The sequence below is a fragment of the Erithacus rubecula genome (assembly GCF_903797595.1).
Source record: "Erithacus rubecula genome assembly, chromosome: 8".
Classification (NCBI taxonomy): domain Eukaryota; kingdom Metazoa; phylum Chordata; class Aves; order Passeriformes; family Muscicapidae; genus Erithacus; species Erithacus rubecula.
This window is the reverse complement of record NC_136659.1, coordinates 27,341,633-27,368,191: the sequence shown is the minus strand read 5'-3', so window position 1 is coordinate 27,368,191 and position 26,559 is coordinate 27,341,633. Positions and strand designations below refer to the sequence as shown.

Below are 26,559 nucleotides of genomic sequence, written 5' to 3'. Positions count from 1 at the left end.
AGGACAATCTTAACAAAAACAGTTTATTAAGATTTAGTAGTAGATGCTACTCAACATACTTAGGTTTTTCTATCCTGGAAAACCTATCTAGGTTACAGATGTTATGCTGTGTTGTTGCAGTATAAATATTAAACCAGACTCAGGCTAAAGAAAAATAAAAACTTTTTTAAATGGCTAGACAGGAGCTTTTCTTCAAAGAGTTTCTTTGCAGTGGAATTGATCTTATCAGAAAGAACAAACATTTTTAGAATCCAAGACAGGATTTAAATCTGATATTGTGATGATCCTGTATTCTCATTAAAAGAACAAGGAAGAGAGGGCCCCAGAATTAAACTTGTTGGTTTTCTTTCCAGCAACATTATTAGATAAGTTGTGTGAAATTGCAATTCAAGATCAAAGAGAGTGCAGAAATTGAGAAATAGCCCATAAATGTAGGAAATTTGAGGTAGAAAGAAACTGGCACTTCCTTTAATAAGAATTTTTTTTTTCAGGAATATTTTCCTGTTCCTACAACTAGCACCCTAATTTTCTTACGAAAATCTGAGGAAGTTTATTTGTATGTGACTGCAGATCTAAGTTTTCCAGTGGCACCTCAGCATAGAAAGTAAAATCATCATCTCTCAGATTATGAGCATGATTTTGGCTTGAAGCACAGGATGGAAACAGTAAGGCAAAGTAAGGTTACCTTCATTAGATACTCCCCAAAGATGCTCTGGATGGACATCTCAGTTGTTCATCAATAAATTGCTGAGGTGATTTTTAGAAAAACCACCCCATATAATTGTGAAATTGTGTTGTATGTTCTCAACTTGTTAGGACTGGATTGAGATGCTGTTCTTCAATGGCACATCATGTGTGAGGTGATCAGCTCAAGGCAGTAATCTTGTGCCCTGTGTTAAGGCATTTTAGCTCATCTGTCAGAACCTTTAGATACTCCTGGAAAAGGAGAGCAAGTTTTAAACTTCTTCTTTCTTGATTGTATTGAACACTGGATGTTAATTTGACTGTGGCAAGCACTTAACCTGCCTTATTTGCACATGTGTAATTTTTGAGCTAGTATTGATGGTCATTAGTTTTATGAGCCAAAAAAAATACTTGTGCTATAACTCTGCTTGAGAGGAACAGCCAAATGTTCTACAGACTACAAACCCATTGCCTAGGGGTCAGGAAAGACTTTTCCTCCTTGAATAAAGCATTGTACAGTTGGCAACAGGGCAGGATGGGTGGTTTTCCTGCTTCGTGTGGGCCATCATATGTGGTCCATTGCCAGAACCAAGATATCAAACTACTAAATCTGGTCTGGTATTCTAATCCCAGGGATTAGCTCATGGTTTGAGTAGGTGTTGGGGTACTAAATTCAGTTTGGTGCCCATTGAGTAGGTATTGTTCTGCCCTTTCCCATCCATCACCCTCTAGATAAGGGAGCTGGATGGTGAATTTTAAGTCAGGTCAATGTCAAATTCTGCTCCTTTTAATGTGCTTTCTGGTTGTTATTCTACCACCATTCTATTCCATCTTTTCAAATCAGTTAAGTCCAGTGACTTAAAGTTGCTTTTGCCACTGGTAGTTCACAGGTACTGTTCAGAAAAGCATGCCTGAGAAAATGAATTAGGATCAGGTAGTAAGACACGAGGCAATGGAAGATCAGCAGTCATTGTGACATCATTTCTGGGATAGAGAGAAGACTCATTTCTGCAATGTGTTAAGAGGAGAAGAATAGGGAAGCATTACAAGAATGAAGACTTTGTAAAAGACAAACACTCCCACAGCATTTACAAATTCTTTCAACTACCCACTAACATAAAAACTAATTTTTAACCTATTTGTTTTACTGTGGCATGTTTTACAGGCATAGCACAAGCTATGCATGGCAAAACCTTTGGTATCTTGCCTTAGATTTGGACTCAAGGCAGCAGTGTGTGTGCCATTTCCAACCCTCAGTCAGCAGGCACTCCAGAAGAATGCCTTAATTACACCACATGCCTGGATTTCAGATGGCAAGATCTGAGAGGAGCCCATGTAATGACAGAGATGATGACATGGCACAGCATCCTTTGCTCTTGGCCTGAGATGTTGCTGTTACAAAATGTACTGGGCAGCTGAATGCATGAAGCTGCCAGTGGCTTTGGATCTGCTCTGTCTGGAGGGATGCCTGTTCTGGGCCATATAAGGAAGAAATTCAGGAGAGACCCAAGTTTTCATGGGAGACAGTTGTCTGATGGAAGTGAGTGCTGTGAGAGGACTTGAGCTGATCTGTGTTACTGTGATACTCCCAGAAACCTGATATAAAACACTGAGGCATGTTTTGAGGGGGAAAGAATTGAAAAAGTTCTAGACTTGACTGGATTTTATTTGATCTTCCTTTCCATGTACCACTGGAGCATTCTTAGGAAAAATGTGGTGCATTGAGAAGTTACTTAGACATTTTGTGTTAGGCAGACATTGAGGTATAGACAGTTGAAATAAAAGAAAAAGCCACAAACACAAAATTAAACACAAAGGATGGCTGTGAAGAATTTATTGCATGCTGGTTTCTGTTTGGATCTTGTAGTGCTGTGTCTTCTTCCTTGGTGTAATGGACCTCCCATCATATTCACTTACCACATACATGTTCTCATGAGTAATGCATGCATGGTTTTATTTGGGTTTATTTTACTGTATAACTCTATACTGGCATATGGAAGCAGTGTCAGCTTTACACAAGGCCAAAGTGGAAATGGCTGCTCTGCTTGGAAGTGGTTAATGTGGGATCCAATCCAAAGTATTTCCCCACACAGTGTCATCTATACCCAGAATTAGTCAAATGGACTTCCTTTCATCAACTTTTATGACACAAGCACCCATGTGTTGACACCCATTTTCCTTGCCTTGCAAATTACATCCTTTAGAAAAATTGTAGGTGTTCAAGTTGCTGCTCAAGGAATGTCTAGTTTTAGGCAGGAATGGTGGCCCATGAGCTCCACTTCTGTCTCTCCACATCTGTCTCCCTGTCACCTGTGGCCATCATAGCTGTACTCAGGATTTTTCTGATAGAAGTATTTAAGCATTCCTTGTGTAGTCTGTGTGCAGAGCATGTGATGATGCTCAATTGTGCTGGACTTAAAACACTGTCCCCTGCAACTGATCTGTGCATGAGCTGAGGCCACAGCCAATATTTCTGGATATTTGGCAGCAAAGTTTGGTCAGACCTTTTGCAGAGTTTTTTTTCAATCTGCCAGATGTTCAGAAATCCTAGACAATGCTGAATATCCTTAAATTCCACTCAGACAAAGTTTCTACACAGGAAAGAGGCCATGACTGGGGAACACTGAATATATATCCCTGTTCTGAGTTGTCTTTTCTCAGGATTGGTTTTATTCTTTTGTATAATTGAGCCTGTGTTCAGTAACCCACCCACCTCCAAATTGTGGAAGAAATACACTGTTTGATTCTATCACATTTATTGTTCTATTTGCTTTCTGTCTTTTTTCCCACCTTAATTGCTTATCTACTACCAGCTGGTGACAGGAGTTCTGCTCCATGCAATGCCAGAAAAAATGGCTCTCTATTTTTGGTTGTTGTGGTAGAAACTGCTGTAATAAAGGAATAAAAAAAAAATCTAATAACTGTGATGGTAATAATAATAGAAGATTTTTAAACACTACAACTAATGTACATATGGAATTAAAGAGAATCTTGTACTACTTTGTGTATCTACCCAAACCTGTGTTGTTTTAGCTGAAGCCAGACTACATATTTGTGCTGCTCTTGATCACCACTTTCTTTCTTTACTTTTTCTTTAATGTGTTTCTAAATATTTTTGATTTTTATGTGGAAACAAAATCACATTACAAAGCTGACAGTAAAATTGTGCTTTAGTTGCATCTACGTGCCCCCAGTTTGTTTTGGAGGAACCAACAAATTGTTGATTCGGACAAGTTTCTATTTTTGTGATCACCCATTATTGTAGTGTATTGTTTTAAAGCATGGCTTTGTGTCAGCTAAAGAGGAAAAGAGTTTCCATTTAAGAATTTATCCATAGGGATGTCCCTAGAGTTGATTTTGAGAAAATTTGCTTCATTAGAAGGGATTTCTGGACTTCCTATTTTTCTGTAGTTATTATGCAGAAAAAAAGGAAAAAAAAAATCCTAAATTATGTACTGGACAAATCTGCTGAGGAAAAGGAAACAAAAAATATTCATATTATGGTGTAAAAGAATTGTTTAGGGTTGATAACATAAATGTATCTGAAAAAGAAGTAACTAAAATCTGTCTATCTCCGAAGAGAAAAACAGCTGATCAGCATATCCTAAATAGCTGAACAAAGATGCCCAGAGACTGAATCCATGTAGGTCAGAGTAGAACCAATCATTATAATTCTTCTTGGGTTTTCTGTCCCATGATGGTTAATCATGAATCTCTCAAATTTCAACAATGTCTTATTAAGTTCTTCAGTTCTGCTTTTAATTTGAAAAATATCATCATCTTTTCCAGACTAGTCTCCCTTGCTCCTCTGGGTCAGTGCATAAGTCTTTGTTGTGGTTGATTCCACTGGCAATAAAACTCATCATGTAGGATTGTGCTTTCTTATTTAAATAAACTTTCTTAGTAGTACATGAAACATGACTGCAGCTTAGCATTATGAAGTTTTAAACTTGATTTTTTAGGGAATTGTGCCTTTGACTCTCATCACACTCATATTAGGTTTGAAAGTTAAAAAAGATCTAGTAACCATAACAGAACTGAGAGTAGCTCACTTTCTTTTCTTTGTGCTGCAATAGCCTATAGTGGTGTGAGAGGTATGAAAAGGGGGAAAATATTTTGGGTTTGTTTTTTTTTTTTTTTTCTTCCAGGAATATGCATCTAACTGGAAAGCTTTAATTTTTGTTTTCTAGCTCACCCTAAAGGTGGCACAGAGTCCTTATCATCAGATGTGCATTTGGCTAACTAGTAATGTATTTGCTTTCTGCCATCATAAACAAGGTTTGAACTTCAATCCCCTTGCCTGTATCTGGCTGATGAAACCAGAAATGCCAGGGAAAAGTTCAGTGCCACATGTAGCAATGAGAATACCACATGAAACAGCAATGTATGCTTTTAACTGTCTGTAAATGTGTCCTTGAGAATTTGCACCAAATTACTCCAGGTCACACTTTTGGATAGAATTCTGCTTTTTCCCTGTGGGAAAAGAGAGTAGTCATTAATAGACAGCAAGCATGATGCATTCAGAATCTGCAGAAGGCCACATGTGGAGAAGGTTTATAATCAAAACACATCATTACTCATTGTGGTTTTGCTCAGTCTAGCACCTAAACTCCAAAGCTAAAAATTTCTGCTTTTGACATGTTACTTGGCTCTGTTCACTCATGGATATAGTATGAAGTTTGGAAACCTACTGGGCAAAACCAGACAACATAATATTTTTCCATGTAAAATTTGGACTCCCCAGTATCTAAGTGCATGCTGAAGAGAAAATTGCATTGCTGTGAATTCAACCCATTCATAAGGGGGAGAAACCCATCTGTCTGAGAGGGAGCAGCAAGGGCTGGCTGCTCCCCAAAGGAGTGTGAGCCAGGAGCCAAGGGGAGCCATGCACAGGCTGTGCCATCACCAGCTGGCCACACTGGCCACAGTCCCTCGGGCTCTGCTCCCAGCAGGCACTGCCCTGTGCTCTGCACACCTCTGATGCACCCAGACAAGGCTAACTAAGAGCCAGGGTCAGGATCCCAAAAAAGGATATAGCCAGGAGCTAAAGTAGGGCAGGCCAGATTGTTCCTCTGTAGGTTCCCAGTCCAATTTTTAATGTTCAGTCTGTAAGATATTATCTTGTCACTAGAGGTTACTGGATCTCCAGCAGGGGCCTGAAACAGCATCCATTTTTCTACCAAAGCTTTCAGAGTTCATTGTTTAGTGTCTGGGGACAAACCTGCCTTCATCATGATTCTTAAGCCAAAAGTCATCCCAGTTCATAATTCAGCATCCCATGTGAATACACATTTCTGTGTTCTTCAGTTTCTGTGTTCTTCTCTCATGTTGAGGAAATAAGCTTTGGAATAGGAACAATGTTGAGTGCTGCTGCTTTTATTGCTGTCAGAGGTGACATGTCAAAGCTCTGCCCTGGTTGTAGCCAGAAAATCAAGGCATTCCACTGACTGGTTATTCCTGGGTGACTAGTCCAGTATAAGGGCTTTGAAATACCTGCCTAAATATGTTGATTTTATTCTTCTAGGGAACCTAACAAGCAGATTAGGAATTAAGTCATGTTTGACTCACAAGTTAGTAACCTGGCCTCTAGGCTGGCCATCCCACATTAAGAATATGCTGAATGAGATTCTAGAGATTATCTAAGGTCTTGTACCTTTCTATTTCAGAGGAGATTTAAAAATAGACAGAGGTGAAAACCTGGAAATTTTTCTTTTAAAAACTTAAAATTCTAGGCTTTCTGAGGGTGAAGATTGCTTTATTCTTTGTAAGTCAGTGCATTGTGGCCAAAAAGAACAAAGCAATCTTTGTCTTCTGAAATTGCCATGGCTAAAACTGGTACAATTTCAAAGTCAGTTTTGCATTTTTTAATTGCTTAGATGGAGACCTTTGTAATTCCTTTGAAGAGTGAAGCAAAATTGAAAAATAAGTTATTTTATCTTTTTTCTTAGTTTTCCCTTCTTTTCTGCATGTTTTTAGAAATACTATGGTAAACATTACTCTGTGGAATATACTGTTTGTTAAAAATACAACAGCTGAGCTTACTAAAACACTAATTAAAAGTCTTGCTGCATTCCAAGTGCAACTTTTCATTTAAAGATGACAACAATCTACACACAGAGCCCAAAGAAAAGGGAGAGGCAAAGACTGAAAATTAAATAATTCTGCTCATGGTTATTTGCCTGTTGGCAATGTCATATTGAGCTTACTTCATCCAGCTCTGTGCTCTCTCAGCTCACATTGAATGAGAGTGGTAATTTTCTTCCAGCTGCATGGTAGAGTCAAATCATAACTGTGTGGCTTGAGAGTTTGCCATTCCTTCACTATGTCCCACAACACACAAGCAAACCTCTATTTATGGTGTATGTATAATTTAAATTGTTTTTAGCAAAGCTCAGAATGTTGATGCAATGCACACTGTTTTGTAAAAGGTTTGTAAAAGCACCTGCACGCATATGGCAGTATGAAATCTAACTTGTATATGAAATCTAATTAATTTATATCACACTCCCATACTGGCAAATAGTGAATAAAGAATTTTTCTGTTCTATGAACTCTCTGGAACAAGAGTTTAATATACTTCAGCTTGATTATTTTTGTCTACATAAAATCTGGTGTTCCTTTATAAAAGAATAACTCAGCAGTTTGTCTCTGCAGGGAGGCAAATATAAATATTTCAAAACAAAGTTATGCTAAAAGACAAAGCACTGGAAGAAAAATTATGATAAAATCTTGGAAGTACAGATTAAAGAACTACTGCAAATGGTATTGATTTCTGCTCATTTCATGGTACCACTTAAACAGCCTCATTCAACTGGAGTCCTAATGTTATTCTGCAGTATTTAACACATACACAGGCCAGGGTAGGATTGGATCCTTCTCTGGCCTTCCTAGCTAAAACAACAGAGGAAATTATCATTGTTGCCCCCTTTACATTTACATGGGGTACTAGGGCAGGTGAGATTGATTGTCTTGTGCAAGATAACCCAAACACAGAGATACATGCCTGGATTCAGAGATGAATGTGTCTTCCAGAGATTCAATTCCCATCCAGTATTGTAGACATGAACCTATCCATTTGGGAGATAAATTATTTCTGATTTTGGAAGAGAAAATTAGGATATGCAATGAGTGAAAATATAACAACTATCTAAGTGCCTCCTGTTGGATACAGAGCATCACTTTCACAATGCCAGAACTGGGTCTTCAGAGCCTTGACTCAGAGCTGGTTTTTTGGGATATGCAAATGAACAGAAGGTTTATCTTCTTTGGATACTATTGTACACCCATAGATTTAATGGAAAACACGATGTTGGCTTTGTTCAGACCTCTCAATAGAGTGGAGCAACTGCAGTTAAGTGGAGCTCTATTGAAAGCATATGCAGAGTGAGCACTTTTCCCACAACCTAAACAGCTACTTTTGAATGCAGGTGTGTTTCTCTTACCAAATCACATCAATTTTAGTTTTGAGAGAAAGCATTAGGAGGGTGGGCCCACAAACTTTCTCTTGAACTCAGAATGTCTATAAATATTTATCCTGAACTGTTGAACTAGAAATTTATGGTCAGAGCAATTTATACTTAATATTTCAGTTACCATTTTGAGGGTTTTTTCTTTTAAACTGTTGTTTTTCAGTCCTTGGCTTTTATTTTTATTTTAAACACAGGCATTTGTGCATTGTAGTATCTGAGTTACCTCTGCTAAGATGTTATTAAAAGGTGTATGTGTGAAGGTAGGAAGGCTTATCTATTTTACAGATTAGTACAGGGCAAAAGAATCACTGACAGTTACTAATGAGCAGTTGATGTTTTTCAATAGGATTTTGTATAGAAGTCCTAATTATTTAAGGCATAGTAGTAAGTTCCACGTGGTGGAATAAATGGCAGCCTATAGGAAGGCTTTTTTAAAATAGGAAAAATCAAATAATGACTAGATACAAATTTTAAAAAAAAAAATCTAAATATGGATATTCAGTCTACCTATAATTCCCTATTAAGTTCAGAAACTTGTACTTAAGGAAAAAAGGTTCAGGTAAACTCTATGGGTGGTTTGCATGAAACTCTCATCACATACCTAATTGCTACAGGTCACCTGGCTACAATGTGGAGAGAGTAAAAAGGCAGATGTTGCTGCTGCTGGAATCATTGATGAAAGCTGCACCAGAAAAGCTCTGCCAGTCTGAGACAGCAACAGCTGTGTGAAAATGCCCCCATTAGTGTAGCAGAGGTTTACAGCCCCCAGTTCAGTTGCTGATTGACATCCCAGATCCACAGACATGTGTTCCACTATACAGTGTGTTCCCTTCATGTCCTCTGGACAGGAAAGGGTAGAATCCAGCTCAGCTCTGTATTTCAGCTGGCTGATGTTTCAGGTTATTTTGTGGTTGTATGAAGACTCCTGTAACAATGTTACTTTATACCAATACAGATGAACTTATTCATTAAATTAAATAAAATCTAATTTAAGAAAACACCTGTACATGTGATTAATTCCAAAGGACATAAATAGGGCTTAAACATTCTCTTAAGAGTTGCATAAATTGGGACTGATGTTTGAACTTGGATAAACTCAAGGCAGCTTGACAGCCAGTGCTACTCTGAAATTCCACTTGAGTCCTTCAGAAAAAATATAAGACAAATTGACTTGTTGAGATTATGGCACCTGGGATAGCAATGCTTTTTTCAAACAGTTATTCTCTGGTGGTTGAGCACAAAGCCAATAGTCTGTGCACCTCTGGGAACTCTTGACACTCTATTTTACAAAAAAAAAAAAAAAAAAATAAATTAAATGTAGAAGATTGAAGAAGAAATTATGTGCAGCTGCTGTCTGCTTTTCAGTTAGCAGACCATGTCTTGCATGGATAAGTCATAAATTCTTCCCTGCTGAGCACCAGAAAAACTGACTCCCCTAAAGACCTGTGGTAGTGTGTGTAGCGTTCAGCACCTTTGCAATCTGCCAAAAGAGGTTCAATAGTGTAGTACTGAATTAACAGACTATGCAGAACTACTTTTTGAGTCAAAACTAAAATTTTTGGGGTGCCATCTGCAGAAGTATCTTGTGTTGGGTGCTGGGACTATAAAATATCAAATGCCATTTGGCACTTGAGTGCAAAGTAGAAAAATAAAATGCATCCTAGGCTTACAGAAAGACCACTGGCTTTTCTTGTATGTGCAGTAGGTAATGTTTTGAAGTGAACATGTTTGGTCCTACTCTGTGTTCCATTTTTGCTATAATGACACAACTGTGGATTCTAGACTGTTCTGCAGAAAAGGTAGGTTTTTCCCTTTGTTTGCAAAGTCATAGCTAAGTCTCCAAATATTTAACATTTTCATGTTTAACCTTGCCAGGCAAGTTCTCTGTTTTAGAAGCAAGCTTTTAAAAGGGATAAACTATTCTTGAGATATGGTTTGTGTGTGTTTAAAGTCTCAGAAGGAGCTTAACAATGTATCATGTCCACTTTCCTTTATCAAGAACATCTGCTGTTCATTTGTTAAAGCAAACTGCAGCTTGAGCCTAACAGAAGCTTTGTTACAAGACTTAGAAAGAGCTGTGCTGGCCAGAACCATGTTTGCCACCTGCACTAACAGTAAAAATTAAATCTAAATCAAAATATAGAACCTATTAGATAGGCTGTAGTTACAACATTCATGTTGTAGTCTCAACAGTTTTATAGTACTTCTTTCCTAAGACTGAAATTACAAATTCACAGCAGTGTGAAATATTAAAACAAGATGCAGCTTTTTTCTCTAGTTTGAGAGAAACACATCTCTGTCTCCATGGACAGAGTATATGTTATGGTGTAGCATCCTCTGCTAAGTTCACAAGTCTTTTGGTCAAGGTCTAGGGTCAAAACCGTTGGCTCTTGATTCAAGTGAAATAGAGGGCTCTGTCCCTCTGATGACTATGGGAAACACCTCTTGATTTCTAGGACCTAGGATGAGCCACCTCCACAGAACAGCTGAGACTGTTTGGATTGAATCTCTTGAGGCTGCATGAGAGCCTTCAACCATATAAGTCCATCTTCAGATGAGCCCATCTAACATGTAACTTGCAGTAAAGGCAATAATATTCTATTTTTTGCTGATACCTAGACAATGGAAGAAGAGCACACTATCCAGTCTCTACTACATTTCAAGCATTTTTTCCTGTATCTTTACTTCTTTGATTATAATTGCACTTGCAAAATGTGGCATGCTATTTAATATGTTTCTTCTGGTGCTTTCTTGATACAATCTGATGGGTTATTACTCTAAGTTTTGCAAAAAGTACAAGCAGTTTACTCCCTGCTAGAAATGAGTATTTGCTCTGCCAGGTTTGCAAGCAGCAGAATAAAGGTCAGATTTTGTCAGACATTCTGATTAGTTTTCCACATCTCCCTTGACATCTCTTTATGGTGACTTCTAAGGATCTGCCAAAAGCACATGTTTGGGAGCTTAGTGGAAACATCTGACAGCTCTGGCTGAGGCTATTCTCATTTTATTCCTTTGCAGCTTCTGATCTTTATGGCCTTTTCAGGGATGTAGGTCCCAGAAATTCCTGGTTCGTTCCTGAAGATGGGCATGGAACAGAGAATGGGCTACAAAGTCTTCTCATGCTTTCCTCAATTTCTGGTATTCCTTAATGTTGAGATAGGCAGGCAGACAATTAAGCAAAGCACCTGCTGTTCTTTTAAAGGAGGTGACTGCTGACTGACATGGTCTACCAACACACTGGCCAATTTCTCCTGAAAGTTCATTGCTTGCCCAATCCTCTGTGGATGTGGGAAATAGTTTCTTCTTTTCTGCATTGCAGGTACCTATATGCATTAGAAAACATTTAACATTTCTCATTACTTCCATTCTTCATCTGTGACTTGTTACCCAGGTCATCCAAACTTTGTTTCTGTGTTTTTCTGCTTCCAGATACACAATCTAACTGTGAATTTGCTAACTACACTACATGCATGTGAATAGATAACATTTCTGTCTTTCAAATGTATATTCAAAATTAATTTTCTTTAGATCTATTGAACCACCCAAATAAAACTGATTCTTTCATTCAATGATTGAGAATTATACACACAAAGGTCTAAATTCTGGACTTTGGGGAATGGAGGCAAAGGTAGTCTACAGAAATAGCAGCACAACTGAATGCTGTGTGCTGACAGAGTCTGGATGTTTTAAAATTCTGATTTTATGGGAGAAGGATTGTCTCTTGAAAGGGATTTTAGTCATTAGTGAATTAATATTTCAGTATATGAAATCATCTCTGTGAGGTGAGTTATTTTGAATAGCAACTTCTTAACTGTTGTAACATTTCCAGTCTTAGTATGACTTTTGATGTGCCTGTCTGTATATAATGTAATCCAGGGAGATTTTGCAAGCCAATAAATCCTTTTGATAGTGGTCTTCCTGATCTCATTGCTTCTGTGACCTTAAACAAAATGGGACATTTATCTAGTCCTTAACATCAAGCACTGAACACCTCAGCCAGTACAATGGGTGTAGTGTTGGAATATGTCCTGTAATTTTTGCCATCATTTCTAATAGTTTTTAGGCATTATTGCCAAACTGAACAATATTCAGTATAACAATACACACCCATCAATGTTTCACAGTTACACTTTGGTTTATTGTAACTTATGGCTGTTTTTTTGGAGTGCTATGGGTTTGTGTTCATTGTTGACCTCACTGAAGCAGCAGCAGTTATTATTATGCAGGAAATAAATTTGAAGTTAAAAGCATAAGCCAAAAGGGTGCATCCCATTGCCTAAAACTGCTACTGCAACTGTGTTTAAGTAGGTAAACCTATGTTTTTTCAAATTGGTATATAAGCAGCTTTTATGAGGCATAGATAGAGACTAAGATTTGGAAAACATTTCCTTGTTCTTTTGAACAAGAAAATGGATTGCTGAATGTATTTGGTGGTCACTGACTGCCTTTCAGTTTGTGACACTGGGGAATAGGTTGTAGGGACACATTTTCTAATAATACTGTCCTTTAGAGTACAGCTTTCATGGATTTGTTGTATTTCTTTTTTCTTTTCTTTGGGAACCTAGCACCATCCCTTTTCAATAGAGTTCTCTCACACCCAGATGCAGAACAACCTGAACTCTGGGCATTTCACACACCACAGATTCTCTCAGCTCTTTCCCCTTGCTGTTGATGCACTGTTTTGCCTTACCAGACTTTTCCAGGAAGGCTCTAAGCACTTGAAGGGTCCAGACAAAAACTCAAAACTTGTGTTTGTGCTAATACAATGGTTATTTGCTGCTTGCTGTCAATTTTCCACTCATTATTATTGTAGAGCAGGTAAAGAGAAGCTGCAGCCTCACTGGGACTGGCAATACTCACACAGGCCAAGTTGTAAATAAGGGTTATAGCATGCTGCTGCTGGGCATTAAATAAGCAGATGAATTTCTCTTTGCTGTGGATTTATTCAAGGCAGATGTTTTGAGTGAGCTCTGGAAAGGTTTGGAGGAATATAAAACCTGCTACAGTTCTGGAATTGATCCATGAGGATCAAAATCTGGTAACCAGTGATTTGTTTAAGGATCCCTGACACTTTTATGGCAAGACCATGTATTTCAGAGAGGGTTGGCTCAGTTTGAAACACATTCCAAACCCAAACCTGAAATAAATCCTTGCAACAGAATAATTCTGCAAACTTCTGCTTTCCCATTATTTCATTTTTGACAAAAAATTAAAGAAAAAAAATCATTATTTGGGAAGGGAATGACTCAACCTTTTGAGAGGAAATGGAATGCTGATTGTCTGTGTTTGTAGGAATTGGTGTGGCATTTCCTCAGGGTAGAGATGTGGATGAACACAATAATACAAACAAAGCAAGTATAAAATAAAGACACAGAGAAGAAATGGAGAAATACTTAATGTAGCCTCAGCCATGTGTTACTGGAAATACATACATAATGGCCTACCAGAGCTTGAAGGGTCAGCTAAAAATGGCCTTGAGTGGTCCAAGAGGGACTTAACAATATTGTAAAACAAAATTGGAAAGGAAGACGGGTATTTCCCATTGTTTTGACCCCAATTGTTCCCTGTTACAAGTAATGGAAAGTTAATGCTTGGGGCTTTGAAGCTGGGTTGAACAATTCAATGAAATCACCAGAAAAAATGATTATACTGGAAAAAACAATAAATATATTAGGTGACGTGCAATTGATGACATTTATTTGCAGGCCAGAATCTCAGCAGCTGTAAACAGATGTGGCTGGACTAATGCTAGCAAAGAGGCTGTGATGTGAAGACAACCACTGGAAAGGTGCTTCTGTCCTCACATCAGTTGACGTGCTACTCTTCCATTTTACTGTACTGTAGATACTTGATACATCAATGTGAGAACAATTTTTACTCAAATATTTTAAATAAATCTTAATATCCAGTGAAGCAAAAATGAGAACTAGTAACTATATTCTAATATACTCTCTGGCTTTGGGCAAATCACTTAATCTCTCTGTTGGTTTCTTAATCTAGAATGAAAAGACTGGTATGAGGGCATTGACAAGTTAATTGTGAGAAACAGTTATTTGGTGCAAGTCACTTTCTGTGACAGTGAGCACATTATCAACTACCTGGAGTTATGGTATTGTAACAATCTGATATTGCTGCTTCACAGCTCCCTGTTTTTAAAAATTATATGTGCTAAGAGAGATATTCCTTCGAGCCTGCACTGTGAGTAAGCACTAAATCAATATATTGGACTAGAGTCAGGGGTCTGGGATAAGAAGGAGCTCCTGTTTATCAGAAAGCACTGGAAAAAGGCATGACTACAAAGAGCTTTAGAAAAATGCTGTGGCATTTTTAAACAGAAATCTGCTCTCCATTATGCAGGATCCCCCAGTTTGTACTTCATGGAATATGGCTTTTGCTTAGTTAAAGATAGACTCAAAAAGAATTTGAGAAATTATACCAGAAGTGGAAAGTTTCTTCAGCATATTCAGCTCATGGCAAATGTTAATGTCCTTAATATTGAGTAAGTAGTGCCAGGGAGAAGAGGTCACCACATCACTGGAAAAATTAATTTGTCTCAACTGATATCCCAATATTTAAAGGAAAGATAAAAAATTCTGACAGCTGTAGGTTAAGCTGCAGCAGATGAGAAACCCAGCTGGAGTGAGGTGGGAGTGGATTAAAAATGAAAGGTTTTTTAAAGAAAAGAGACTGAGTAAGGTTGGTTGGCTAAATATGGTAATTTGCAAAGTGCTGTGCACTCAGAGAAAGCAGAGCTGAATGAGAACTGAAAGCTGGGAGGAGAATGCTGGGAGGAATCTGCCCAAACCACAACCAAGCCTTCTTCACTTGAAGACAGATCATCAATATTTTGCCCACCTGGAGGCTGAAGGGACTTCCTGCCCAGTTGCCAAATTTTGCTATGTAGTTCAGAAGGCAACATTGCTTCTTTCTCAGTGAGCAAACACAGCCACGACTATTATTCATTCCAGCTCATCTTGATTCACTCAGTCACTTCTTGACTTGTAGGCAGAGGATCAAAGAGTCAGGAGATGGAGAGCTGACATATCAGAGGGGGATAGGAGAGAGTACTGCAATCAGGACTTGTTATGATGACTTGGCAAGTGTGCTAACAACTAACACATTCTAAAGTGACCCTCAAAGAGGATGGCATTTCTCACAAAGCAGAAGAACCTTTGCCTGAGTAGTTTTTTATTTGGCAGTAACTGGTATATGTCTGCTTTTCCCATTTTTTTGCAAAAGATGGTCACAGATCCTGATTGAGTTTCAAGAGCTCAATTGCAAATCAATAACTTAGTTCTTAGTTACACCATCCAAGGATCTGCCTGTTAATTTGAAGATGTCATAAATGCCAGAGGAGGCAGGGATATACCAGTATGGTTGTTATTTAATAAGAACAGGACTTGTTCATTTTGCTGAAAATTCTTTTGGATAGACCAGAAGTCTCTTTAAGTTGAGCTGTATACTTGTGTGACTATGTGTAGGTGTATATAGTCCTCTCCCACCATAACATGAGAATGACCCTTAATGATGCTTTCTCCAGTTGCAGCTCCTTATCTTCTACTTTTAAAGATCAAGACAGAATTGGGTATGTGTCTGCATTTTTTGCTTGTATATTGTCAGGAGCTACTATGTCTCACACATTGGCAAACTAGATGGCTGTGTAAAGATTCACATTACAAGCCAAACCTTGCCCACCATACTAGAAGTATTTGGTCCAACAGCCTTGCACTCTTGCATACTCAGAGGTGTAGTAGCATTACTGCTTTTTTTTTTTTTTTGAGTTTCTGAGCAGTAGGGACTAAGGTGTCAGGATTTTTCATTGGTACTCTCACTGTGTTTTTGCAGAGAAACTATTCTAGTGGGAAATTTTTCTGCCTGGCTAGTCTTATGATTTTAAGCTGGCTTATCCAGGAGTTCTTTTCATTTCATTATCTTCTGCCATTTGGCTTGCAAAGAAAATGTCTTTAACAGACATATTAAAGAATATGTGTCAAGAACTTTCCACTGCATTGCTAAATGTCCAACATTTCTTCCTGATATCATCATCTGTTAAGTTTACCTTCTTTCTCCACTCTCTCTCTCATCTTTCCAGGTCAGAGGCTACCCTGAGCCACAGATCACATGGTACAGGAATGGGCATCCTGTCCCAGAGGGAGACCATTATGTCGTGGACCGCAGCATCCGGGGCATGTTCAGCTTGGTCATCAAAGGTGTGCAGGAAGGTGATGGTGGCAAATACACCTGTGAAGCTGCAAATGATGGTGGTGTTCGTCAAGTGACCGTGGAACTGACAGTAGAAGGTCAGAAGATTCTTATACTCTTTTTTTTTTTTGGTGGTTATAGTTTAAGTAAAGGAACAAGGTGTGCTGGACAGTCTGGTTAAAATCACAACTCTACACACATGCCTTCTCATTGATGCAAGAGTAAGGTTCATTTACTGCATTTCACAGGTTAAGACATTATGCAGGGAGCTACATGTCTACAATTAGATAAAGTGTGAGTTCTGGTTCAGGTGTGAGTGATGATGTGCAGGTAATAAAAGTCCTAGCTTTAAAGACTTTGTTCTAAACTTTGTAATTTTTATGGAAGTCACCACTCAGGACAGAAACTGCCAAGCTGCATGCCTGGTTGTAATTGCATGCTTAACATCTCACAGGAAACAGCCAGGATCAAACCCAGGAATTTTTAAGAGCACATCTGCATATTAGATAGCTGCAAACTGCCAAATTTAAAATTTAAAGAGTGATACCAATCCAGGGAAGAATTGAAATCAATTGTACTGCTTCTCCTCTTGCAATTTGGTCATATCAGAGATCTGTTGAATATCAAAACGGTCTTTGTGTTGAAATCTTGAAGAGAAGAAAAAATCTGCACCAGTCCTGAAACTATCAATATTTGGATTTATTCAGAGTCAAAAACTCTAATAAACTCAGAGTACGTACTGACATATGCATAGATCTGACATGATTGCTGCTGACTTCTGTTATTAAAGTTATGTGATGTATTTATCTTTCCCCTTGTTCTAAGTTGGGGCAACTTTAAGAATGACAATTTACATGGAGGTGGAGGATTTTTTAAAAGCCGTTTTTGTATCAGTTTTTTTTACCTGATTTTTGCTGCAGTTCAAAACAACTTTGGGGCAGTACCCAATGACTGAATTACTCAGAGTTTAAGAATTATATGGTCTTTGTTCTAAAATCCCTTTATCCATCAAGATAGCAAAGCAAATTTTTTTTTTTTCTGTTCTACAAAGATAACCACATGGAACTGCCTGCTGCTTGAAAAATGAGTGACTGGAACATGATCTATTCTTTCCATGCGCACGCAGTCCCATGTACAGCCATGTGGCTGTAGCAGGCTGTGGGGCAGGTGCTTTTTGTCCGCCCCAGAGCTGTGTGCTGGGCGCTGCGGTGCCCCGGGCCGGGCTCTGCGTGCAGCACATGGCGCTGGGCTCCCGCCGCATCTCCCTCCCGCCGGCCACCAGCTCCTCTCCTACAGTGAAGGTGCTTCGGGCTGGCACAGGGCTCAAAACACAGACAAGGGAAGTTTTCACAGCATGAAAACCTCCTGCTATCTTAATTTGAAGTGTCTAATAAATTAGACAGTGTTTTATTGAAAAAAAATATTTTTTCATTAATAATCTTCAGCATTTTTACAACTGATGCTGGGGTTAGACAGCAATTCTGCTAAAGCCTGGTTTTGAAACTGGAGAGCCTAACTTTGAACTACAGATGTCATAACCTTATCCTGCAGGTGTTTTATTCTTCCTTTATGCTTCTAATCTGCAGAAATGCATATTTTACATAGCCTTTATTATCTGTAATTTCCAATGGGCTTGACAAAACTTCAGACTTCCTGTGTTTCTGTCCTATGCTTACAGGAAACTCCTTGATGAAATACAGCCTGCCATCCAGTGCCAAAACCTCTGGGTAAGCAGTCTACTGGCTTGGATATTGTTTAACATACATTTATATAAATTTTGGTAGGAAAACAAGTAAAATTACTCTTTCTGAAAGCCTTACCCCAAGCAGAGTAGCTACCGTGAGAGCTGCTGGCTAAGCAGAATGGTTGGGGCAGTTAGGAAGATACACAGCTACTACTGCAGCATACTGACTGAGAGATTAATGTGTCTGAAAACAGAACATCCTGATGGTACCTAAATATTGCACCCTCCTCTCCTGGAATTTTGTACCTCTTCTCTGCTCTCTGATATTCAAGAATCCTTCTCCACAATTTCCAACAGTATTTTTTTAAAGCCAAAGCAAATACTGCTTTAAGAGTCATCAATAAGAAATAAAAGCAACTGAAATCATCATTCTCACACATAGAATTTAAACATTTCCAAGTAACACAGTGGGTAAACTGTAGTCCAGAAGAAATAATTGTTCTGGTTTGAAGTAACTTTACCAAGAACAGGTTGATGTAAACTGGCACACAAAAGCCTACTTGTACTTTCTGCACTTCAGTAAGCATTTACAATTATGTGAATTTCACTGTTTTGAAAGCCTCATGCCTAATTCTTCCAACAGCTGAATTAATTTCTTTATAAACAGTTTGAATTTAAGCAAATTTTTCTCTGACTTGTATCTCTGGCACTGAATTACTCTGGATGTGGGCAAAAATACATGTTCAGATTATGTTAGTGATTAGATACAGATAATTAAAACTGGAGGGTATAATTTCATCATTGATTTGAACGCTGGGTTTTTTTTTAAATTTTAAAATTAACAGATTACAACAGTGAAAATTTTAAGTAAAACTGAGTAATCAGGAAGGTTTTTACCTGATAAATTTTGTATTGACCTACAGACATAAACAGAAGATAAATAATCAAAACAAGAAAGGACAGTTCAGATTGCTGTTAGATTTTGTATACTCAGACTTTACAGAGCACTATCCTAATTCATTGCATTGCATAGAGTTAGAGTGATTGTCCTCACTTTTCATTCTCCTGTGTTTTTCTCCCATTCAGCATTAATAATTCTATGGTAGGAGAAGGGAAAAGAAAAAAAAAAAGCATTTGCATTTGTTCATATTTAGGAACCAGCCATAAAGCTGCAGGCCAGCTAGTAGTAGATTTTCTTTTAATATATTATGTATATAGATATATAAATATAGACTCACCACCTAAAGATGGCTGCTAAAAGACTTCTTTAGTACACATTTATGTTCTTCAGTGGTAGTATGAGGGAGATGACATTAAAAGCTATCAGATATTTAATTATATGCTGAAGTGATTTTCATTTTAGCATGGTACCATCAGCCTTCTCTCAATACTTTTTCTGGTCCTCTTTTCCATGTGAATTCTTTCATTATGGTATCATCTCTTGCTTAGAAACCTCAAGCTGCCCATATGGCAACCACCATGTCTTGGCAGCACCTTGGACTAAGAAAATGCGGTCTCTGTTAGTATCTGACACCTGGTAGAAATGGTGAGGCATTGACACATCTTACTTGCATGTGGTAAAAGGCCATCTGGAGAAGAAGGCCTTGAAAGTGGTAGCATGTGCTTGAAATTAGATATTTAAGAAAAAAAAAGAAATCACCATCTGCCATCTGCTAATGTGTCTTTGTTGTACCAAGGCTTCAGAGCAAAGAGTGAATGTGTTCCCTTTGACATTAACACACCTGAAGTTGCACCTTTTTGGATTTTTTCATGCTATAATGCTCTTGATGTTTTCTGTTTTATGGTTGTGTAACGGTTTACAGTTTTGGACTGCAGTCACTGATGCCACTTTAGTTTCATCCTACATGTCATTTCCCAACTGTGCCAGCCATGTAAGTAGAGCTGGGCATTTACACTTAACAGTAATTCACCTGGATAGATGTACTTTGGTTTTGTGCCCTCTTCACGTTGGCTTTGAAAACATGGTAACAAATGAGATTACAAATAAAAGTCTTCCTCAGACCAAAAATATTTACTAGGACATATCAGAAAACCAAGGTGCTGATTCATAAATCAAAAATTACAGCATCAATTTCACTCAAGAATGAAACAAATTACATTATAAAAACCTATGAACAGTAAACAGGTATGCACAAATAAGCTCTTAGGAGGCAACTAAAAAAATAGAAAATAGAGAAAACTAAATGCATACAGTGTTTCCAGTCTTTTGGTTTGCCCAGCTCTGCTTATGAACAACTGAAATAGTCCCCAAGATCTGCTCTGTGTATGCCAGATGAGGGTGCATAGCATAACACTGTTTAGTTGCATGAGGAGTCAAGAGCAGTCATCACCAGCATTTCCATTTCTTCCATGGCCAAGAAAATTATCGTGCAACTACAGTCTTGGTTGCCACCAATGGTACACCCTTGTTGGCAGACCACAAGTCTAAAATGCTTCCTGACATGTGCTCTAACCACAACAGCTTCCAGCTCTTCTGTAAAACCAGAATGTCAATTGCCTTTGCAGGGGAAGACTTTCTGTTCCATCTGTGGAGCAGAGGCCAAGCATCTGGGGAGAGAGTCCACCCAAGTTTGCTACAAAACCCAACAGAGTTGTTGTGCGTGAAGGCCAAACAGGCAAATTCTCATGTAAAATAACAGGACGACCTCAGCCTCAAGTAACTTGGTTTAAGGTATGATTTCCCCAGAAGTTTATGTTTTCTTTCTCTTTTGAAATTTTGTGAATTGAAGAGATGAAATGCACATTGAAGCCTTAAGTCCCAGTGTCCCCTCTGGGCATACACAAGATATCCAAACTAATTTTTTTGTTTGTAAGGAGAGAGCTTTCAGGTGATAATTAGGTATTACACTGATTAGGTATGGACATGTATTTATTTATTATGGACATGTATCTAACTCCAGTGTAGCTATTGAAGGATAAAGAACTATCCTCCAAACTGGAAGCTTTTGCTTAAAAGCATTTGGATTCCTTGAACAAGCAGGAACATAAAACTGGTTTGAGCCCACATACAATGAAAATAATTTTTTCCAGGAATCTGAGTATAATAAACAGGGAAAGGCTGAAACCAAATGACATGAGTAGGTGGCAAAATAAAGGAAAAGGAAGCCTCTTGAAGATATGAATTACAGAATTTTGGGCACAATTTATTGTTTTGTTTATGCCATGTGGGCATTATTCGTAGGAGGAATTTGGCTAAAGGATAGGAGAAAGGCATTTTGACCTAATGTTTTACTAAAAAATTCATGCTCCTCTTCTCTTCACAATAGCTGCTCTCTCTTGCTGTCCTGTGATATTTGCAGGGTGATATTCAGTTACAGCAAAATGAGCGTTTCAACATGTATGAGAGAACAGGCATCCAGTTCTTGGAGATCCAAAATGTTCAGCTTGCTGATTCAGGAATTTACACATGCACGGTGGTGAACAGTGCTGGGAAGGCATCTGTGTCTGCAGAGCTCACCGTTCAAGGTACAGCAAAGGGCTTGCAGGAGAGAGAAAAGTGAAACACAGACATTCTGTTAAAATGTCTCTGGTTGTGTTCTCTTCACTTCTTCCCATTATCTTCTCTCTCTGTCTCTCTCCCTCTGTTCATTTAATGATGCTGTGATAGCTTGGAACATGCTCCAGATGGAAACATTGTGTTGGTTCACTGGGAAAAAAAGTATATCCAAGTGTTCTTTAAAAACACCTTTCCACTTTTACTGTGACTTTGACTTCTATATTTTGAACGTTGATTTTCTTTTCAGCAAATGGAACCTGGCACTTATTACAATCTAATTAATTTTGTATTTGTTGAGTACTAGCACAGATGCACATTTATATCAGTTCCCTTATGGGAGGCAAAATTCTATCTGTGTTTGTAGAACAAGAAAAGTAAAGTAAAAGAGCTTCAATCTAAATTATGAGAGAGGAAAAAACCCATCTTAATAAGATTAAAATTCAGTCTTCTCAACTCCCAACCCTGCCTATTTCACTGCTTGTTAAGGAAACAAATGTCTTTGCATAAGTAAAATGTTCTATTTCACACATGCATTATCATATACAGCTCATTTTGCAGTTTGATGCTTCTTAGGGTGCCCTTTGCATCAGCCTCAAAATTATACAGTCTTCAGCAAGCACACTGAAGAGGAAGTTCATCAGTCAGTGGGTAAGCAGTCACTGGACTCCATTAAATAATTAAATCCACAGCTGCTGGCTTCAGCTGCATCATGAAGTCAACAGGTTACAAATGCACCCAGCAGTGATTTTTTTTGTTGCAAGACTTTTAGTTTCACATCAATGCTGTCACTCTGCAAGGTATCAAGAATATAAATAGCAAGTGGATATACATTTGGGAAGTTCAGAACCACAGCTAACCTTTCTACAAATTAAAGCTGTACTTTTTATCTGTAAGTTCCAGTCTGATGAAACCATTGTAGAAGAAGCTTCTACAATTTGCCTGTTCAACAGGGATTGTACAGAAAGTCCTGTTTCTTTCAATAAGGCTTTTATCTAAACATAAAACTCCATCCCTAATTGCTCTCCCTGAAGTGGTGAGCTTTCTGTTCTGTAATGGCTACATCTGCCTTGAGAGATGATGCAGAGCAAGGGTCACAAAGTCAGTTGTAGTATATGTTTGCTTCAGATGCTGACCACATCTCTGAATAGCCCATTCTTCCTTGGTTTAGTGCAGGTCGGTAAAAGGGGCATTCTTTTGCAATGTTCTTGATTAATTGGATTATTCCACTTATCTAACCACAATATATAATACCTACTTCTTTCATTATCAATTAAATCAGGTTGTCAGAGTTTCTGCAAGATGTTAGCAGACAATCAAGTGGCTCAGAAGTACTACATGTTCTTTCAAAGACATGCAATCTCATATATAGATATTTTCCTCCACTAGCTATATTTTTCCCCAGAGTAGAAGGTGAAGAGGGAAGAGGCAATATTCTTTTAATAGACAGGGTTGCATGGTATTGTCTTGTCTGCAACCAGTAGTTATGAAACTTCATTTTCTGCATTTATCCAGTCTTTTCAGTTTTAATTTCTATATTTCTGTTACTGTTTGACAGGATTATTGAAATGAGGTTAATGGGTTTTTCCCCTCTCTCACCTCAACATTTGTTTGTTTGTAAATAGATTCTTGTGGTCACTCTGAATGGCATGGAATTTAGATGTGGCAAGAATTTAAATGTGGATTTTTGCTTGCAAAACACAGTGGAAATCGGGATATTATCCATCACATTATTTTGTCTTTTCCCTGAGGCAGAGACTCTGAAAACATTTTTATAAAGTGCTTGTTGGTGACTTGAAAAATTTGTTATCTTGCAAATTAATTATTACATGTCTTTCTACTGTAGACAGCTACAACAGAATAGATGGAGCTTTGATCTGATCAGGAGAAAATGAATTGCATTCTGAAATTTTAATTAGGGGGTAATGGAGACATGTGGTTGGTATTTGACTAGAATGTCATTTCTCGCCTCATAACTATTTATTATCTCATGCTGCCCACAAGAGAAACAAACACTGTCAAGGTTTTTGAGAGTTCATGGAGCATTACAAATGAGGAGACTGATTGTGGGTCAGTAAATGCTCAGTTTTATCAATGCAACTGATGAGGCACCTTGGCAAATCAGTACAGCTCAGCCATGTTATCAGATTTTCTGGTGGTGTTGCAAAGGGAAGAAATGCTATGAATTACCTTTTATGTTATTCATGTTAATCATGATAAGTGTTGCTACACAGCAAATGGGTTGATAAATGTTTATAGGTGGGTTCAGGTTTTGGGAGGTTTTGCTCCTGTTGACTTGGTTCTGTGTTTTTGTCAGAGGACAGCTGCTGTTGCTCTGTGAGGATGCTCAGTTGTAGGACTGGTCAATGGTTTGTCTTTCTCTACCTCTACAAATTCTGAGGAATTATCATAAGATTTGATAAGCTGCTTCCCAGTTGGAATCTCTTCCATACTTTTTTCCCCTAACACAGAGCTTTTGAGGGTCCCTGAACCTTCAGTTCTGCAGGGTTGTGAGAACATGTGAGAATATTCAGCAATGTCTCAAAATGGACCAAGACCTCTTTGTGTTTCTGCAAAGCAGCTTCCTGTTGTCAATATCAATTTCAGGTGTGGTGATAGACAATCTTTACTTCAATGCATTGAAAACTTGAAGAGTGAAGGTTCTTAAGTATATTATTTTGCTTAAAATCTTTCAAATTTTTTGAATAGTATTGTATGTAAACTGTTTCTTCTTTCATATTTCAGGTCCAGATAAGACCGACACATACACTCAACCACCTTGGTATGTTTTTATTTTATTTTACTTTCTCTGACTATTTAATTGGGGTGCGCTGATTTTGACATTTACTACATGTGTTTTCTTCACAAAGTGATAAATTTTTTGGGAGTCAGTCTGTATTTGGAAGTCAGAAAATGTTTGCTTGGAATAAGATTCACTCTTGCTGCCCAATTCAGCTGTCCTGGTAGACTCATAGGAAATAATTGGTGGGATTGGTGGCAGCATTATGAAGTACAGAGTTCTGGTCTGGTTCAGGAAAGCAAAATTTTTTAAAAAACAAGCTGTGTGAGTAGAAATTGTATGCTGTACCAGAGGGTCAAACTTCATTTTTGAAGTTAACAACATGAGTGCACCTTGTCAATACTGAGCTGGTTGTTCTTTCCTGTCATAAACTAAATATGTGATGGCCATGGTCTCTGCTGCTGTCTGAAGAGACATACAAATGTAGGGGTAAAGTAACAAGAAACAAAAAAAATAATATTTAGGCCTTTATCAAGATTTTAAAAATTAAATTACTATAATATTTTAAATTATTTTATATAATTACTTTTCTTCATTAATGGAAAATACAGGAATGAAATGTTCAAGGCTGTCTGTGTAAGACACTAAAGAGCTGGCTAGAAATTAATGCCCTTTTTTCAGATGTGTTCCAATTCTGCCTTGGAGCAATTCTGTGGAAGTGTGAGACACAGACACAGTGCTCTACAGGTAATAGCTGAGGGATCAAGGCAGTCACCTTCAATGAAGGACACTTAGATTCAAGTCCTCAATTAGTCAGCTACTCTTGTGCCCCCAAAGTACTGAACAACAGATCTATCATAATTCTGAGAAACTCTTCCTAATAAACCCTTAGCTGGTATTGTTATATCCAGTCAAGTTTTTAGTGTGCCAACACCCCTTCTTCTTCCCCTAGACTTTGGTCAAGTTTCCTATCAGTCCTGTTTTGAAATTACCTGAATTACAAGATACCATAATTAGAAATAGTAAAATTCATAATTTGCATTTTCATTTCCCCTTAGGGTATTATTTTATGTGACATTTTGAGCTATATTGTACATGACCTCAATTTCTTAAAGTATCAAGTAGTGTTACATCATAGTGATTCAGATCTCATGTAATTGCTTCCCATCTAAAGCAGTGCATGCAAGGTTAATGTCTGACTCACAAAACATGTTAGAACTTGAGCAGTGCACTTTTATCCAGAAATTCCTGAGTTGAGAGAGTGTCTTAGTCCTGATTTCATTTTATGAAGCTTTTCACTTCACGTCTTTAACCCATCTTCTCGACCTGTGTGAAAGAATCTAAAGGCTAATCAGTTCACCTCATTGCTAAGGGCTTGTCTATTTATATCATTACTGATAATAATAATAATGAGTCTTTATACAGTGTCATGTATCTCCAAACTTCTCATTTCCTTCAGCATGCCATCAAAACCAGCCTCAGTTGCCGTTAAAGCTGTTGAAAATTCAGAATTCAAACAGGCCACCAGCAATGGGATTGCTAAAGAGCTGAAATCCAGCAGCACAGAACTCATGGTTGAAGCCAAAGACAGGGTGCCAGCAAAGAAAGAGTCCTTTTACATCACCACAGAAGCCAAAGAAAGTAAGCAAGGACAGCACCAAGAAACCAGCACAGAACATAAAGAAGGAAAAAAGGGACCTCAGGTCTTGCAGAAAACATCAAGCACCATCACATTACAATCTGTCAAACTGCAACCAGAACCAAAGGCAGAATCCCAGGCCCCCTCCATCAGACAGGGAGAAAACAGGAAAACAGGTGTGCAGCTCCTGATGTCAGGTCAACAAACTCCACCTCTGGCAGGGCACATCAGTCCCAGGACTAGAGAAGCAGAAAGCAGGTCTGGAGCCCGGGGGGCTGTAATGGAGGAGAAGAGGGAGCCCCTGGGAATCCCCCCTCGGTTTGAGATCCATCCACAGAGCCTGGAAGCATCAGAAGGCCAGGAGATTAAATTCAAGAGCAAAGGTAAGGGAGTGAAAATTGTTGGAGCCCCTGGGTTTATTCAGAAAGGGGTTCCCTTTCTATGTGTGGAAATGAAAAGCAATTTCTGCTTCTCTGAAAGTTGTTCGCCTCCTAAAGCCTTTTGGAAACAGATGCAGAATCCAACGCTGTTTCCACAGCACTTAGTGAAATTTTCAAGCCATCCTATGCCATAGTGTCCATCTCCTCCCTCAACTGGAGTTTCCCCAGATGGAACTGCTTCTTCTAG

At 38.3% G+C, this 26,559-nt stretch overlaps 1 protein-coding gene across 2 annotated transcripts in view; it reads left to right on the top strand.

The window, feature by feature from the left end:
• The window catches only part of MYLK (myosin light chain kinase), a 190,201-nt gene that overhangs the window by 57,456 nt on the left and 106,186 nt on the right, over window positions 1-26,559 (top strand). For both annotated transcript variants that reach the window (XM_079311011.1, XM_079311012.1), the window contains 6 exons: window positions 16,246-16,453; window positions 18,034-18,082; window positions 20,566-20,731; window positions 21,360-21,525; window positions 24,299-24,335; window positions 25,753-26,315. In XM_079311011.1, the coding sequence (XP_079167137.1) occupies window positions 16,246-16,453; window positions 18,034-18,082; window positions 20,566-20,731; window positions 21,360-21,525; window positions 24,299-24,335; window positions 25,753-26,315 (1,189 nt within the window). The remainder of the gene's footprint in view (window positions 1-16,245; window positions 16,454-18,033; window positions 18,083-20,565; window positions 20,732-21,359; window positions 21,526-24,298; window positions 24,336-25,752; window positions 26,316-26,559) is intronic.